The sequence below is a fragment of the Varroa jacobsoni genome, unplaced genomic scaffold (assembly GCF_002532875.2).
Source record: "Varroa jacobsoni isolate VJ856 unplaced genomic scaffold, vjacob_1.0 scaffold_466, whole genome shotgun sequence".
Taxonomy (NCBI): Eukaryota; Metazoa; Arthropoda; class Arachnida; order Mesostigmata; family Varroidae; genus Varroa; species Varroa jacobsoni.
This window is the reverse complement of record NW_019213368.1, coordinates 394,978-411,117: the sequence shown is the minus strand read 5'-3', so window position 1 is coordinate 411,117 and position 16,140 is coordinate 394,978. Positions and strand designations below refer to the sequence as shown.

At 40.2% G+C, this 16,140-nt stretch overlaps 1 protein-coding gene across 1 annotated transcript in view; it reads right to left on the bottom strand.

The window, feature by feature from the left end:
- Positions 1–16,140, bottom strand: part of LOC111260672 (uncharacterized) — a 74,003-nt gene that overhangs the window by 30,798 nt on the left and 27,065 nt on the right. The window contains exons 2-12 of the mRNA XM_086968422.1: positions 14,607–14,736; positions 12,773–12,869; positions 12,361–12,508; positions 11,987–12,109; positions 11,275–11,474; positions 11,009–11,075; positions 8,431–8,558; positions 8,157–8,216; positions 7,865–7,942; positions 6,188–6,283; positions 3,692–3,747 (exon numbers count right to left, since the gene is read on the bottom strand). Coding sequence (XP_086824548.1) covers positions 3,692–3,747; positions 6,188–6,283; positions 7,865–7,942; positions 8,157–8,216; positions 8,431–8,558; positions 11,009–11,075; positions 11,275–11,474; positions 11,987–12,109; positions 12,361–12,508; positions 12,773–12,869; positions 14,607–14,736 — 1,183 coding nt within the window. The remainder of the gene's footprint in view (positions 1–3,691; positions 3,748–6,187; positions 6,284–7,864; positions 7,943–8,156; positions 8,217–8,430; positions 8,559–11,008; positions 11,076–11,274; positions 11,475–11,986; positions 12,110–12,360; positions 12,509–12,772; positions 12,870–14,606; positions 14,737–16,140) is intronic.

Here is a 16,140-nt window from a genome sequence, read left to right as displayed (position 1 = left end):
GAACCTATTAGTATTGACAAGTTCACTTTGTCCCTAAATGAATCGAAACATTCGCCCAGGAGCAGCAATATCGTTCTATATTTGTTTAGGGATAGTTACGAAAGGATTTCGCGTCTACCAAAGCTATAGAGAGACGTAGTCAGCAACATTTATTAGATAATTAAGACATTATATCGTAACATACAAACTGCCTTTCCATGCGCTTATCGGACGCATGTGTGTGTTCTGTTACTCTCGTGAAACGGATAGGTCAATCGTCTGGTCAGTCAAATTCGCTTGAAAACGTGCAAATTTGTACTCCAACGCTAAGCTGTTTAATATCTCTTTTTAGTTGTGTATGTTTTTTATATATTCTTACTAGTAACAGATCTTGGTCATAGTTGTGCCCCTAAAGGCATATTGTCACAGCGCACCATATCGGGCTATATCGTTACCACCTTCAAATCTATAATATGTTCGGAACAACAATGAGGCATATGACTTCGTTGGTGGATTGTGTGTTCTCCCCCTTTTTCTCGCAAATGTCTTTGCTTCTCTCTCTCTCACCGTGGAAAATAAAGTGAATACGTGCGTCGGTGTCGATACGGCGTCAAACGCGGGACTGGGAACGGCGAAAGGAGCGTCGCCAAGTCACTTGAGCACGTACGTGCTCTGGCGTTTTGCCGCTCGGCTACGGCCAACCCTCTAAAACGCAATCTGGAACTTCAGGCGGTAATAGGAATTCACCGTATCATCACCGTGACCATCAGCACCGCCGTTAAAGTCATCGATATTTACGGCTCGCACAAAGAGAGACGCAAGTGTCGTCGAAAACCACGATGAGCATAATTAGGACGGATGGGTGCGTGATAGGCAACCGACTACATGACACTGACGATTGACAGTGGTTTGTGTACTACGAGCGCGTACTCCGACAACAAATGATAAGCTTGTTGAGAAAAATGGACGCAGGCTGTAGACGTGCTGGCTCTGCAGATACAAGAGTATAAATGCACGTGAGAGCCTCGAACCAGATTGCATCTGTCGAGATTCTGATCGATGCCGTCTGCTACATCGATGCTGCGGTAGATTCGGACGCATCTAAATTAGTTCCAATATTGATTCTCCGCAAATGATCTTATACGACGATTACAAATTGTACGATATGTTTACGCACACTCATGCTATTTAAGGGTGAGTACAAATCAATTCAATCCGTACCCGCATGCGCCTGATTTGTACATATAGATAGGCCATGTTATGCACTATACTAGTCAATGGCTACCGAATAACCGTAAGCATTCGAAAGGACATTTTGGGTAACTGTATATATGGGTGATTAAATTGAATCAGGTTCTTCTCCGTCGAAAATAAAGACTTAGTGTTGTTTCAGTAAAGCTATTGCACTACTATATTATGTATGCTACGGAGCACTAGCAATAGAAGATGATGACCTGAGGTACAACAGAGGTGTTCCGATGCTAATCTATGATTAACTACTTCCTTTAATTACCAGATTTTGTGCAATCTTTGTAGATAAATAACACGTTGAAACAATATAGCTAAGGAGAAGCTCTACATACACACTCGCGGAGCGTGACTGGCTAAGCCAGTGCTAAAGCTTACACATTTTTTCCCCATTGGTATGTTGATCTCAATAGAGGAAATGCCCTGTTAACAAAAGTTCCTAGTCTTACATATAATACTGTTTAGGTACTGTATATTTGTATGTGTATGTGTTTATATTTACCAAACCGTACATATACGCCATAGAGTGGTTGGATTTGCGAGCGAGTATAGTATAGAAGGTTAAAAAGCGTGAAGCTCTAAGAATGTCAACCTGTACATTGTTAGATCGTTCGATCGTTGTCAAAGAACCGTTCATTATTGAGGTAGACGCACAGTCTTAACGGAAAATATTAGCAAAATGGAGCAAGTATCATGCAATTTTTTACTAGTTTATGCCTATAGCACCGTGCGGTTTATAGTTTCATACTACTAATTAAATTTACGAAAATGAAAAGCGTTTGAATAAAATACGCAGCAACAACGACGACGGCAACGTTCTAAAATGTTTATTACCAATCATTACAGGTACCTTGCCCGAAAAACCGGAAAAGTGTAAATAACCTGAACTAACCATGGGCTGCGATGGACCTCCTGCATGAATTCGAACGTACCGATAAGGTTCGTTCGGATACGTATCCGAACTACATTGTAAAGCTATATTAGCTAAACGACGATGTCGTTATAAACGAAATAAGTAGCTAGCCATAAATCGAAAATCTTTTTATGTATAGATTTTTTTGGAAGCGAACTAGAAGAAGCAAGGCAGTCCTACAGAAGCCAAACGCCGCCTACGCTCTCAGTATCAAACTATGTCTTCTGTTTACATTCAGCGAGATCCTTCCAAAAAGTATACACAGTTTGTTTGATATCAGGCAAAAAGCAAAAATGGCGCACTTTTGACTACAATCGTTCGATATCAGAGGAAGGTCTATACAGTAGAACTAGCTTGCCAGGCGTCATTGGTCAGTCAAGTTAACTTCAGTCTGCGCGAAGAAGCGCTAAGCTGTAGCAAGCAAGTTTCATTCAAGTTAGCATCCATTTAACTTACACGATTTGGTTGGCGTTGATCGTATGTCCACTCTTTAGAACATTTACGTTTGCCATCAAGCTGCGTTTTGTGAGAACGGAACGTCGATATTTGGGTCGACGATCATTGCATTTGGTTCATAAGTCAAGAATTAGAGAAGGTTTTTAATTGTGACATAAGATAATTTCGAATATCATCAACCCCAGAACATTTATAGTGTGTGTGTGTATGGGGCGATAACTATCCGATAGTATTATAATTTTTGTGTTAATTAATAGTTAGCCATAACGCTATATCGATCATGCTCAATGCTTTGTGGGACGAACCTCGTGATAGAATGGTCCTGCTCATGGCCGCATGTCATGGCTGGTTAAGGTACAGACAAGACGGTCAAATAGCTCAGCTCGTGCTCCTTGTTTAAAGACGCTTGTGGAACTAGGGGACTATACGTTGACTCTATTTGTTTTAATACATTGCTATAAACCGATAATAAATATGTACTGCAATGATGACAATCCTCTAAATTGGGTGAGCGTATTTCGAACAAGGTAGCTTGAATAATTTAGAAAAAAATGTTTAGTTGTAGATATCGAAAACTAGACGATAATCAGTCTTTTATTTAATGTCAGATATCTACGACGGTCATTCTATATCATATACATATATCTATGCAATAGCAAGAAATTTCCGTGCGGACTATTAGTAGTTTATTGCATTGCTTAAGCACTGACTCACATAACAGAGCTTTTTTGACTGGTCTTTAATCACTGTCTTACCAAAAAGTCTAGCGAAACTACGATTTTTAAATCAAAATATGCCCCTATGATCTAGCTGTGCTTGAAGGGCAAGCCAGTTGCATGTATCACGTCGACAAAGCAAAACGACCTGATATACTGCGCTGAATTTCTCTAGGTTTGAAAAATATTAAGGTCGTATCCGAGAATGCCTAATCCTAAACTCGTCATCGTGGCCTTTACTGTTTCGGAGGCCCCATTTTTGTGCCAACATGCTCTGTGATGCATGAAACTGCCATTGAAAAACAGAGTTATGAAACCATTTAAAGGTGGAACAAAAATCTCCTTTACGGTGCTCATTCACCGACTGTCTATGGCTCACCTGGACCTGTAACCTGTTGGAGGCTGGCAGGTGGCGCTTGATAGCGCCATACTTTGCTGTAATCACAAATTGAACTTTGTTAGTAAAATGTGTGAATTGTGTTCGACATGTACGAGCGAAATATAAAGGATAATTGGTGAAAATCGTTAACGAGCAAAGTGCAGAACAGATAGGACGTGGCAGGCCGTGTGGCTGTAACTAACGCTTAATTTCGACAGCCTGCTGCTTCTCATAGGCAAAACTATTTTCAAGTACGGCCGATTCAGTTTCAGGCACAGTGAATCCGAAAATCGATCCAGCCCTTTAGAATACGAACGATAACTGAAAAAAAAAGAATTACGCCTTTTAAGCAAAATAAAGCAGTTCAACAAATAAAAGGTCTTCAAACTTCAAACACAGGCAGGTTCGCCTACGCAACCGGAAGTGATCTTTCTTTTGCTACAAAAAATCCATCCAGGAGCAAAAGTTCAGCGCTTGGACAACGGATCTGAACGCGTTATAGGGGATAGTAATGAATGGATCTATCAATACGGCCTACTAGAATCGACAGCTGCGTTCGCGGATAGATCTCCTAGGTCGTGTAAGTTATATGCTTCACTGAACAACATCAACGCAGCATGACCATGTTATAATTGACATATCGTGTCAAAAGGCCTCGTGTCTTGTAGAAATGCTCACACACGCTTGTTGATGAAAACCAGCAAATAGCATAGTTTATATAACCAGGAAACGTATTGAGATTTTTGGTTGATCTATGAAGCATTTAGTTTCAAGCCGTAGAGATTGACAAACGACGTTTGATCGCTCACTCATTATTTTCTAAAGGAAACGTTGCATCGGACCTCCAGCATTGAGTAATTTTTAAGGAGATTTACTTTACGTATCTGCATTAACAATCCTACTGACAACCGACGCGAGTTAGCTCAAGCTCTATTGAATTTACCATGACATTTATTTACCACTACAGCGTCAATCTAAGGTAAATCGTGGCGGCTTTTTGCGGCTATAAAATGGATAAAAGGGGCAAGTCTAAAAAGCAACGAATCGGTTGAGGGTGAAATTTGCAGGACAGGAAAAGCGAGAAGGGGACGCAGCTATAAAACAGGTTCTTTTTTAACGTTGTACAAAAACGTCTGTCACAAATTTCTAAGTACGAAGTATAGGTGGCCTCAATTGATCTGTGCAAAGTTTACTAACTACCATAAACTACAAGCACCGAACAAGCGTCGAGTCTTGGCCGTTGTTAAGCTTCAGCAGCACCGTCATATCAGCCGCTGGCAATAGAAGCATCGTGCAAGCTTATCGGGCCTTACGTGTGGCCACTGCTAGCCAACTGCTAAAAAAACCATTCAGATTTACTTTATGTTAAAGCCTATTTGAAAAACAGAACGTTGAAATCATTTACAGTCCAGTCGTGTTTTTTTCTTTTCGCTATATCTACTATGTAAATTCAATGAAGTTCACTATCGCCAGATAGCTCAATACAAACCTCTTCCATTTTCTGTACAGCAGCGTTCGTTGCAATACGACAAGGGGCAGAAACAAACGAGCTCGAATCAATCAGTTATAATGGTAAAAGATTCAAATATAAAAACCATGTCGGCTTAGTAAAGATCGGCCGCTGTCACGCAGCTTGCAGTACGTTTCTTCCTCAGTTGGCGTGACTGTTTTCTAACAGCATTAAGTTCTATAGTGTTTGTAATACCCTGCATAAATGTGTATATATTTAACCGTAAACGGATAACGTGCGTGCCAACGTTGGCAACTGACCGGCCGAATCCAACATACGTAGGATTCAGATTGAGACTAAGCATTACGGTTTTTCGTACCGAGGGTCGCAATTTGGTTTTTAGCAGATAAATATGCTATAAAAAAATATAGAGGTTCAAGCCTATACGTTTTGTTTTTACACACTCATGCGTGTGCAAGTTGAACTAGAAACTGTCCTTATTTCATACGAATCTTGTGCCGCGCAAGAATTTTGCCGTAATAAGTCCGGCGGGCCTGTATCCTCGTAGCGCCGATTCCCGTAGAGCGCGGCCAACCTTTACTGACTCTGTGCATAAACTTATTTAACAATGACAACGATTAAGTCTAATCATTGCGTCAGAATGGCACAGCTTTTCGTTTTATCGGTACTACTGAAACGCATGTACCACGTAAGAACTGCAAACAACCTTATATCAGTGATTTACCTAGATAAAAAAACGTATTTGAGGCTAAAATATTATTGAATCTGCTGCGAGGTCACTTGGCCAACCAAACCTCTAGTTGAAAAAGTTATGCATTGCTGGTTCGAGTCCCGCCAGTACCAAACGCTATACGACAGATATAATAAAACAACGAAGGATACACCGCGCAAACTTCCAAAAACTATCGAGATTTATAGTGAAAAATATTTTTATTACTGTTATTACATAGGCAAACGAAATAAATACCTCTGGCATCGGATAGAATGTCTGCTGGTTCTGTCAGAACTAGTGGTAAGTTACCAACCTGCTGAAGCTGCTGTTGATTTTGCTGCAAAAGCGCCTGCTGTCTCTGCAGATGCTGTTGCCGTATCTGCTCTTCCTGTTGCTGAAGATGCAGCTCCTGAAGAGGAGGTAAACGAAGGCCATGTCAGTTATAAGGAGTCACAGCCGAGAACATTTTCCGCAAGCGAGTTTGATACTGGTTGTGACGAAGAGACATGATTCATTCATACATGCAGTTTCATATCTATTGCTCTTTATAGTTGAGCTCCCAAAGATGTTACTGTGCACGCATCTCACTATGGGATCTCTGTTCACTTCAACCCCAATCGTTTCATTATCGTTCTTCTGAAATGAAAGGGGACTAGCCAGGCATAGCCTTCTAACTCGAACAACAAGCACTCAAGTGTCAATCGACTGCTGGCATCTTTGAATTTCTTGTCAGAAGCAAGAACAAACCATTTGTTGTTTCGTTAGAGCAACGCTATAGGAGAATTTGTTAGTGAGATCTAAGAAATTGCCGTAGCTAAAAATCTATTTCTATAAACGATCATTCAGCATTTGAAGACGTTATATATCAATGGCTTGCGAAGTTTCCGCTCGCATGCAAGGTCCAGCTATGATTTCTCTAAGCACAGACATCTGGGGCTTAGCCTAGTTGGTACTGATACGATGTAGTTATGATTTGACGGTAGAAAGAGCTTAGTGGGTTTATTGTTAGCTTAGATCAATTAATGAAGAATTCATGTTCTTCTTCTAAGGAAGAGTGTTCCTGCTAAAACCACAAGAAGTCTACAAGTCCACCAGCCCTGGCACCCACTCGTTTGCTGTCGCATAATCCTGCAAAGGGAAATCAGCATTGCGACGTTTCAAGTTTTCAATGCTGTATATGATAAAACGCGACGCCCTGCTTCGCTAAGCTCGAAAAGGCACGAAATAACCATAAGTTATAAGTAAGAAATTATATAATTTTGTAATTACACAATATTTTAATCAATTTATTAACCTCAACATTAGCACGGTAACGTTTTTTGTTTCTATTACGCGCGCATTACTTACTATCAAGCACAAAAGAACGCTCGTTTTGGATCTCTGCTGCGTTAACTGAAGAACTGAACTGAATGATCATACATGAACGCAAAGTATGACATCTTTATCAACGAGGCTGATTATTGGCCGGGAGGTCCAACTTCGGAACTACAGGCCAAGCAATCCGTAGCAAAAAACAGGCACGAATCCTTCCCAAGCATTCTCTTTCAATCAGTCGACTCGTTATTCTTCTCTTCCGGGCTGTATTCGATTCCTAGCATCACCAAACTTTTCTGATAGATCACGACCTTTATTAGGGTGCGCTAAAAGCGATGGGACTATAAGCCGATACATACAAGGAAGAACGAACCGTACATGACAAGGCAAGCCGAAACCTGTCGCTTATCGCAGGCTTCGCTAAAGTTCGTATCTGTTCTCTAAATTATTAAAATCCAAATAAATGGCGGCGCGTCTGCTGCGTCAGATGGATTTTGCCGAAAAGAAAAACACCAGGTATTCTTTTCCTCATTCGAAGCATTTTGGTAACAGAAATACAGCGGTGAGTTCAGGAGGCGCTCACTGTTGCTTAAGCACGTTCGTGCATTTATGCATGGGCGTGTGCGTGTGATTCAGAACTTTCGGAAAATTTGGCTGTTCAGCTTACTTTGAGTACCTGTTGTTGCCTACGAATCTCTTCTTGTTGCCTCGCAAGCTCAGCCTGCCGTTGAATGTCATGTTGTCGTGCTACCTCCTAAATGAGCGGCGGGTCACCGAGCGTTCGGATTCAGTACGAGCAGACATTTAGGTAGAGATCAAACAATATGCCTACTTTCTGTAACAGAGAGGTGGGCTCTCCCGCTCATAGCTTCGTTATACAAACGTATTTAAATATGTATACATTATTCTGGTAAAATTGTTTGACTTGTGTGAAGGCTCAGATCGACAATTCATTAAAGCTGGCTAACCTGCTGTCTTTGAAATTCCATTTGCTGTTGTTTGAGAAGCTCTTGTTGACAACGAAGCTCCTGAGTCAGCCGCGGTTAAAAAATTGAGACCAGTTAAAGTTTGCAATATTATTAATAACAATGAGAAAGATGCCTAAAAACGATATACAATGGCGCAGAGTATGACCCATCCCGACTGCTCTCTGAGCGCAACGTACTGTTCTATTAAATGCTACGTAACTCTCCAAATCTGATAGAAATTCATCGTTCGTGCGACTGAATGTGTGAAGATTACCTGTTGCTTTTGGATGTCAAGCTGTCTCTGCATTTCTTGTTGGACGGCCTGTTGTTGAATTTGTTGCAGTTGTTGTTGTTGCTGACGCTGAATTTCCTGTTGTTGAAATATCGTTGCCTCTAAGCCGGCTGAAAAAAAGCATCCTTCGTGATTAAACGGGATATGATGTAGGAATAAAAATTCACTGATTAAGAAAATTATTAATTTAATATACGAACGAAATATGCAAGCTGTTCAGACTTCTAAAACGAATATACACACACAAGTTTTCTAAACTTTTGTTGCTTCGTGTTCCCGCTCTTATTGTACCTCAGTTATTCGACCACTCTCTCTCGATGACCCTTCTGAATCTCTCGCTCTCTATGTATAACTGATTTGGAGCTGACCTATATATGTGAAAATCGTTTGCTTTTGTTCCAAATTTCTAACCCCACACCGTTTATAAACATCGACTTCGCCACGAACATTCTTTACACTGATATATCATCTGTGGGATTTGAAATTAAGCGTGTTAATTAAGATGTTTTAAGATGTTAATTAAGATGTTTCCAATGACAAATTGTATTATGCAGGAAACAAGGATGAAGAAACAACTGGCCACTATTTTCGACGCTTTTTTTTTTCTTATAAATAAAATTAGCCTTCTACCTTTGGATAAGTAAAATAAAATGTGCTTAATAGCAAAGCAGGCACAAGACAAAGTTAGCGGCTAACGTTCGAGTATGTCTTCCTATACTACTAAAGTTCTGTTCTGTTCATAAAATTCAAACTGACCCCATCGGAGAATTGGATTCAACCGATTTTTCGGCGCATTCTAAAAGTAGGACCGAGTGGATGAGTCGTTTTTCTCGACAAAAGTTTGTCCTTCTCACCATATAGAACGTAATGTTAAATTAAGCTGATTGGTGATTTTTTTTTCGATTTGCTTAATAAACGTTAGGTTTACATTAAAAAATATGTTTGGGTTCTCAAACCCTACAAAATGGGCGCAAAATTAGACTGAGGAGACAATCCTAGATGTCCATCATCTTTTAATTTCGGGATAAAGCCCTAGGGTGAAGGGGTAAAGTAACGTTTCCCAAATGGTGAACTATAAACCAATCGCAGTGTCTTATTTCCATAAGGAAGCGTCATGCTTATTTGCTTAATTTGCGAAATCATTGATGAAATATACGGAAGTTGCAAGGGCTGAAGCAGGGCATATATTTTAAAGGCATTTTCATCCTGAAATATTTTTTCTGACCAACATTTTTCTGTTAGCGGTAGACGAATGTTTATTGAATGGTGATCTAAGTAAGGTCCTGGGTACCAGCAGAAGCCTCTCTGCAAATTCAATCAAAATGCTATATATTTTTCTAGGCCTAAATGTTCAACAACTGGCGTTTGAAGGCAGAAACTGTACCGTTGTGCTCGGTATAGGGGGAGGTTTTTTACAGATTTTTTTTAATCGGTAAATCTCGACGAGCTGAATGAAATACATTATGACTCTTATAGCTAAAATAGGTATTTCGACATCAAATAAGATGCCCTGTTTTCCCTATATGACAATGTGGTGAACATACACCCGAAAAAAAAAAATATGACAGTTTTTTTTAAGTCAAAGTAAGTTTCCATTGGAAATTTGAAGCGGCTAATATAGCACACATTTCAATAGAACTAAATTTTTTATAAAGTATTGTCTGACAAGTTTTCTAAAAGAAAAACTCAAATATCGAAGATATTTTTTCCACGTAAGGTACCACTTACTTGGCACTGATTTTCCACAGTAAAATTCAAGATACCCTTATCTAGCTAGCATGAATATTTCGGCTTGGAAAAAGTAGTTTTTTTTTCACGTATGTGGCTATAAGATGGATATTTTTCCGCTGGAAATCAGTGCAGAGGGAGTCTTTCCACGTACCAATAGGAAATATATAGATGAGCCGAATCGAAATGCAACGCATGCTCATATACATAATTTCAGTTTTTCTGTAGAAACTATTGTATGAATAGTGAAAGCTTAACATGGTCCTTGATGTGAGGATGTTTTCGATCGTTAATCGACAGATCTAGGACAGATCCGATTAGATATATAACCTCATCCGGTGGAATATGTAACCAATCATTACAATCTGGAACGAATTATAAAAAAAAAAACGTCAAGCCTAGATGGCATCGCGAGGACAAAGCCGATATCTATTTCATATACTAGGTGTAAACCTTTCTCATAAAAAAAAAAATTTCGAAAGATCTTCGAGCTTCGATGATGTCCAGGAACCAAGTTAAGTAGGTTAGCCGTTTCTATGAGCCACATCGTCTATTGAAAATCGGCCGAAGGCGTACTCGATTCACATACGTCCTTCAGAGGTCAACCAGTAGCCGGCCCTATGCAAGTGCGACTCAGAGACAAAGCCAATAAATCAGCCAGCATTAAAAAAAACCGCAACTATATTATAGAGGTGTTTGTAACCTGGGTGAACAAATGAGACGAACTCAATTAAGTAACGGAAGAAAGGGTTCATCCATATATAGATATATAATGTATACACATACAAAAAACAATTTTTATTGATGGCATAAAATTCTTGTTTACACAAACCAGCCTGTTGTTGTTGTGCAGTGAGTTGCGGCTGAGTTGGCATAAGCTGGTCCCGTTGCCGATTAAACTGGAATGAATCAGTAACATGTGCAGAAAGACGATTTATAGAAAAAAACATGACTTCATGTTGTATAATTTCCAAGGTAGCTGTCCAGCGCTGAGCGCAAAATTAATTATCTTCGTCGCTAAAAATTAAGTATCTTCGTCTTCTCTGAAAACAATATTATTATTGAACTACGTGCCGCGAAAAGGGTACGAGGTTTCACCTGTTGCTGCTCGTGTAGCTGAAGATGAGCCTGAATAACAGGCGCGCCGCCAAAAGCTGAAGGATTAACATTGGCCTGTGCGTTAGGCTGCTGTTGCAGCTGGGGCAACAAATGGCCGGGCGGATGGGATCCTGATGGTGTTGAGCCGACAGCGGGGTAACCGACGTCCGAAGTATAGTCGCTGTCCTCGGATATGCCGGCTACAATATTCAGGATGTTAACCGCGGCAAAAAGAGAAAAACATGCGGAAACATTATAAGTACTATAATGATAGCCATGGTTGTCGACGTGAGTGTCGTCTGGAGGCATCAACCTGCACAAACCTACGAGGATGAGTTCATGTCTTTTTACAATGAATAATGCTATCGGCGACCTAAAACTACGGACAATCGCGTCTATTAATGGACATACAATTTTTGTTCAGATATAACAGCAAAGCATGTTTATTAGAAAAATGACGGGGATTAAATAGATCGACAAAATGGGTCGTCTGAGCTCATAAGCCCTGCACGCTAATTATATTGACTCAACAGAAAGTTACAGTGACATCATCGTAAATACACTATATACGGTCCATCAGAGCGATCATGCTGCAAATCGTGCGCATGTGCACGTACGCATCAAGATAATATTTCATATAAACCGACAAATTCAATACATGAAAAGTCTTCTTCTAATTCCTACGGCGGCTGTTCATCATCGTGATACTCACATTGAAGTGCGTATACACCTCGTTTGACTTGCATCTGCTGTTGTTGCCGCTGTTTCTCGTCCATAATCGTATTGAGCATTTGCAATTTGCCTGCCAATTCAGGCCCGCCATCGGCGCTGATCTCTGTAATGGTGCCAGTTTCGAAAACAGGCCAACAACCGCAAAGAAGACAATAAATAGTTTTACTATTTTTTATTGATTATTCTTTAGGAAGTGTTACTTCGGTGCCGAGTAGAGCTAACAACTAGTAGTTTATTAATAAACGAGTTAAATATCGATGATTCGTGCAGGCAAGATAAAAACGTCGAGCTTTGCGTGTCGTCTCTTTTATGAATAGAGGAATAATATCATTATATAGTATAAATTTCACGTACCGTATGGTAGTTCAAAGTGTGCTTCAAATAAAAGCTGATGTCCGGTGGGATTCTTTGTAGCAGTAGGCTGTCCGTCTCCTGCGTTTATGAATTCTGCATCCAAATTAAGCCATACCCCTTCAGATGGCTCAGCGCTATATTGGATCCCCTATAGAATGATGGCAATAAAAGAACAGATTACAATTCATAGTGGCCAGTGGGTCTGATGGAGTTGCATATGAGAACGTTTTAGCGTTGCTTGTTTTTCCGCAAACTATAGTACAGTAGAAAAGTCGAAAATACTTTTTCAACAACGACCAACCTGTTACTAATAAGACGATCCATATACATGTATCTTGTATATATATAAATAATTGTCTTAATTTAGCATCCATAGTTAATCCATCCTTTTTTTTTTTTTGTTTAGTCTTACCTGAAGCGGAATTAGGGTACAGCCAATAAGTTTGTCCCATAGCATGCCCTTATTCCATAGCTCGACAGCTAGGCTCGCATCCAAACGTGATGTTTCACTAAGGGAAAAAAATTGGACAACTTAAAAAGCAAGTCATGACACAGAAACAATACGGGTTGCTACAGAACGCAGCTGGTAGAAGAAACATAAATTCAGTAACTACTACGAAATCTGAATGGCCAGTGTTCTTAATCTGTGAGAAAGGTAGATTAAACGAATAGATAAATTTGACATGGAACTTGAAAACCGCTTGTAAAATACGGCTCTTTGCTATCGCGGTGAAATTATTGCTCTTGGACCCTTGTCGAATTTGTCGATTTATGAATACTCTGCCCCTGCCCCACCAAAGAATTACATCACCTGTCGACGCATGACGCAGATCTAGCACAGTCGTTCGTTGATCATTTTCCAGCTATGGGTTAGTAACACTGATAGAAACTAATGAATCTAGGAAACATCTAAAGCCTCGTTATGTATACGTATGCAAGCCAATATTGCAAACCCTCCTTACACTATTGACTCTGATATAGAAAAGGGAGCTTCCTCTGCCAGGGTAACGTTTAAGAATGATGCAAAGGACAGCGACAGTTTGTTTGCTGCGATTATGTACAAGCTTGCCTTCTATCCTTCAACAGTCGTTCAATTCTTACTGCCTGTCGACGATTTTTCCAGCAGTGACAATCTGTCTCTAGAGACATCTGGCTCATTTCATTGGACAAAGCCTCGTTTTCGGCAGGGCTAGAAGTGAGATCTAGTTCCATCAGATTGATCGGGGCAGATTTAGGCTGTGGAGGAGAGATTTGCGCGACATAACAAACTAGCAAATGCTTAGACTTCTGCCTCTACAGAACCTAATTCGGCATGGTTAAGGAGCTTCCTTAATACTTTGACGGAATGTCAAGTTTACAATTTTTTTCTTCCGGAAAGCAAGCCATTTAGATATAAGAGCATCCTTTGTTTTTACTTGAGCTAATTCGGTGTGCACAATTATATGTATAAGGGTGATCGTGGTACGTATGCAGGGCCCTATCTAGACGAAGGCATAGCAAGTAACTGATTTCTGCAAAGTATTACTTTACGATGCAAACGTTTACGCTGAACGCTCATGCCCCCAATTATAAATTTATGCGGGTTGATTTATTAACGAACTATGTTTAAATTTCGTGAACTTCGTGAAGACGAGGCAACGTAAGCGTACGACTTCAATATTCGTTCGATTGCCTAACCATTTCATAAATCAAAAACAAAGTATTTACTTAACGCAATCGTAACAGACACCGGACTTCGGTGGCCATGTAGTATTGAACGGTAGAGAAAACCTATGTTTCTATTATACGGTTAATGATAAAAGGTGCGTTTCGAAAAGTTCACAGTGGACCAGATTTTACGGTCGTCCGATTTTTGCCACCAGCTGCGCCCTTACCCCGCGCAAATTCGACGGCCATCACTGCTGACGTGTTTTGTTCTACTGGATTGCATTTGTTAGCCTCAAGCTTCCATCAAAGCTAAGCACGATGATCTACGTCACAATCAGATTGACACTAATCGTCTCTGATAGGCTCAACATTTACCTCATCGCATTGTAAAAAATAACCCCCTTATAGTGCTATATATATTAGAAATACTATGATGCCTAATTAACAAAAAAAGCAAAGTCAAAGGAATCCGCGGTTCAAGTACCTGAACTACTGTTGTGCCTGCCGACAATGATAATACGTGCTGTGACGAAACGGGTTTGTATTGCAGTAAAAATTGTTGTTACCTATCATTTGTACACTCCGTCTCCAGTACTCACAAAATGAAATCTTGTTCCCACGTGGGTTGGCTTCCCCGTATAGCTACAGTTGTCGACTTGACATTTTGTAGTTTGAGCACGACGTAGCTCGAGGTCTGTGCTCCCACACCCTTCAGGTACGCCGAACGCACTGAAATAAACAGTATAATAGTAAAATGTAAATCATGAACCGAAAATTTATAGAGACCATTTAGAGAAAAATAGATTCTGGACATGGATCAGGGGGGCTGAACTGCACATCATTAAATCTTGCCGATCTCAATGTATCGCACTCCTTTGCTCGCCAATGCGTTGACTAAACAGGAAACAGCTTCTTAGTTGTCCGCAGATTTTAACAAAACTGGGTTATGGTAACAGGCGGACTCGTTACATTCACGACCCAGTAATAATAATTGCGCTGCCATTGATGTATATCGCCTTTGTTAGTTAAAGGTGTTACGTGAGGCAAGTAGTAAAAGGCTAATCGTTCGGATAGATTTAGGTACGCCTCTGGTAGATAATTTTCTATCCACGATGTCTGCCAGGTGGCCGAACATTGCTACATAATTGTCGCTATTGCCGTCCTAAACTACGGATGAGAAAGGTTTGATGCGCGCTCGTAAAGATAGGCCGCATCAAACCATACCGACAAATCGAAAATTCGAGTGATCCTCAGAGAAAATTTCGTAGCAACAGTGAACGACCCAATAGGTGCCACCGTTCTTCCGATACCCTTTTCTCAGTCCAGGTCCATTTGCTAGTTCGCGATTGTCAAAACCCATTTTAAAGCATATTCATACGAACGTCGAACATTTTCAAATCAGCCGACTCAATGAAGTATCGATAGTTGGAAAGCCACGAAATGAAGCATGATCAAGCATAATTGGCATTACATGTAGCTCAAAAGATTTCTCTCGGTAAACAACTGTTGAACTTCACAGAAAAACACTTCGCCATCTTTAACGTTCGAAGTACGAGTAGAGTCGATATTTTCTTTCGAAAGTTATATTTTGCAGAGCCAGTATGCAATGTAGGTAGAGGATTTTTGAATTTCAAAATTGCCTGACCATCTTACTTGGCCAAAAACCACGAAACAGCACTACGGGTGTACAGACATTCGAAGCTCCGCCGATGGCTAAAAGCTATATTGCTTAATACAGATGATTTCAGCAGTCTGTTTTAGGGATAGCAGAAAAGATGATTAGCTTCACTGTGCCTTACAGGTTTGAGCAGAAGAAAAAAACTTCTACCTAACAATCCACATTAGGGTTAACAGCAAACGTGTTAATACCATATCTGTCTGTAACTTCGGGGTGTCAATGCAGGCTGCAACAATAGCAGTCTTTTTATACATAACACATAAGTTGGCATTTTAATTCGGATCATTACGTTAGGATTTCGCGCCTTGTAACCCAGGGCTATCTCTCCGAACTTTATGGGGGACGGCTTAAAAGAGCCGCCTTGTTCTTTGCTCTCGATTCTGAGAATAAACGAGTTCCACAAACTGGTATTTTTTTTTTTTTTTTTTTTTTTTTTTTTTTTTTTTTTTTTTTTT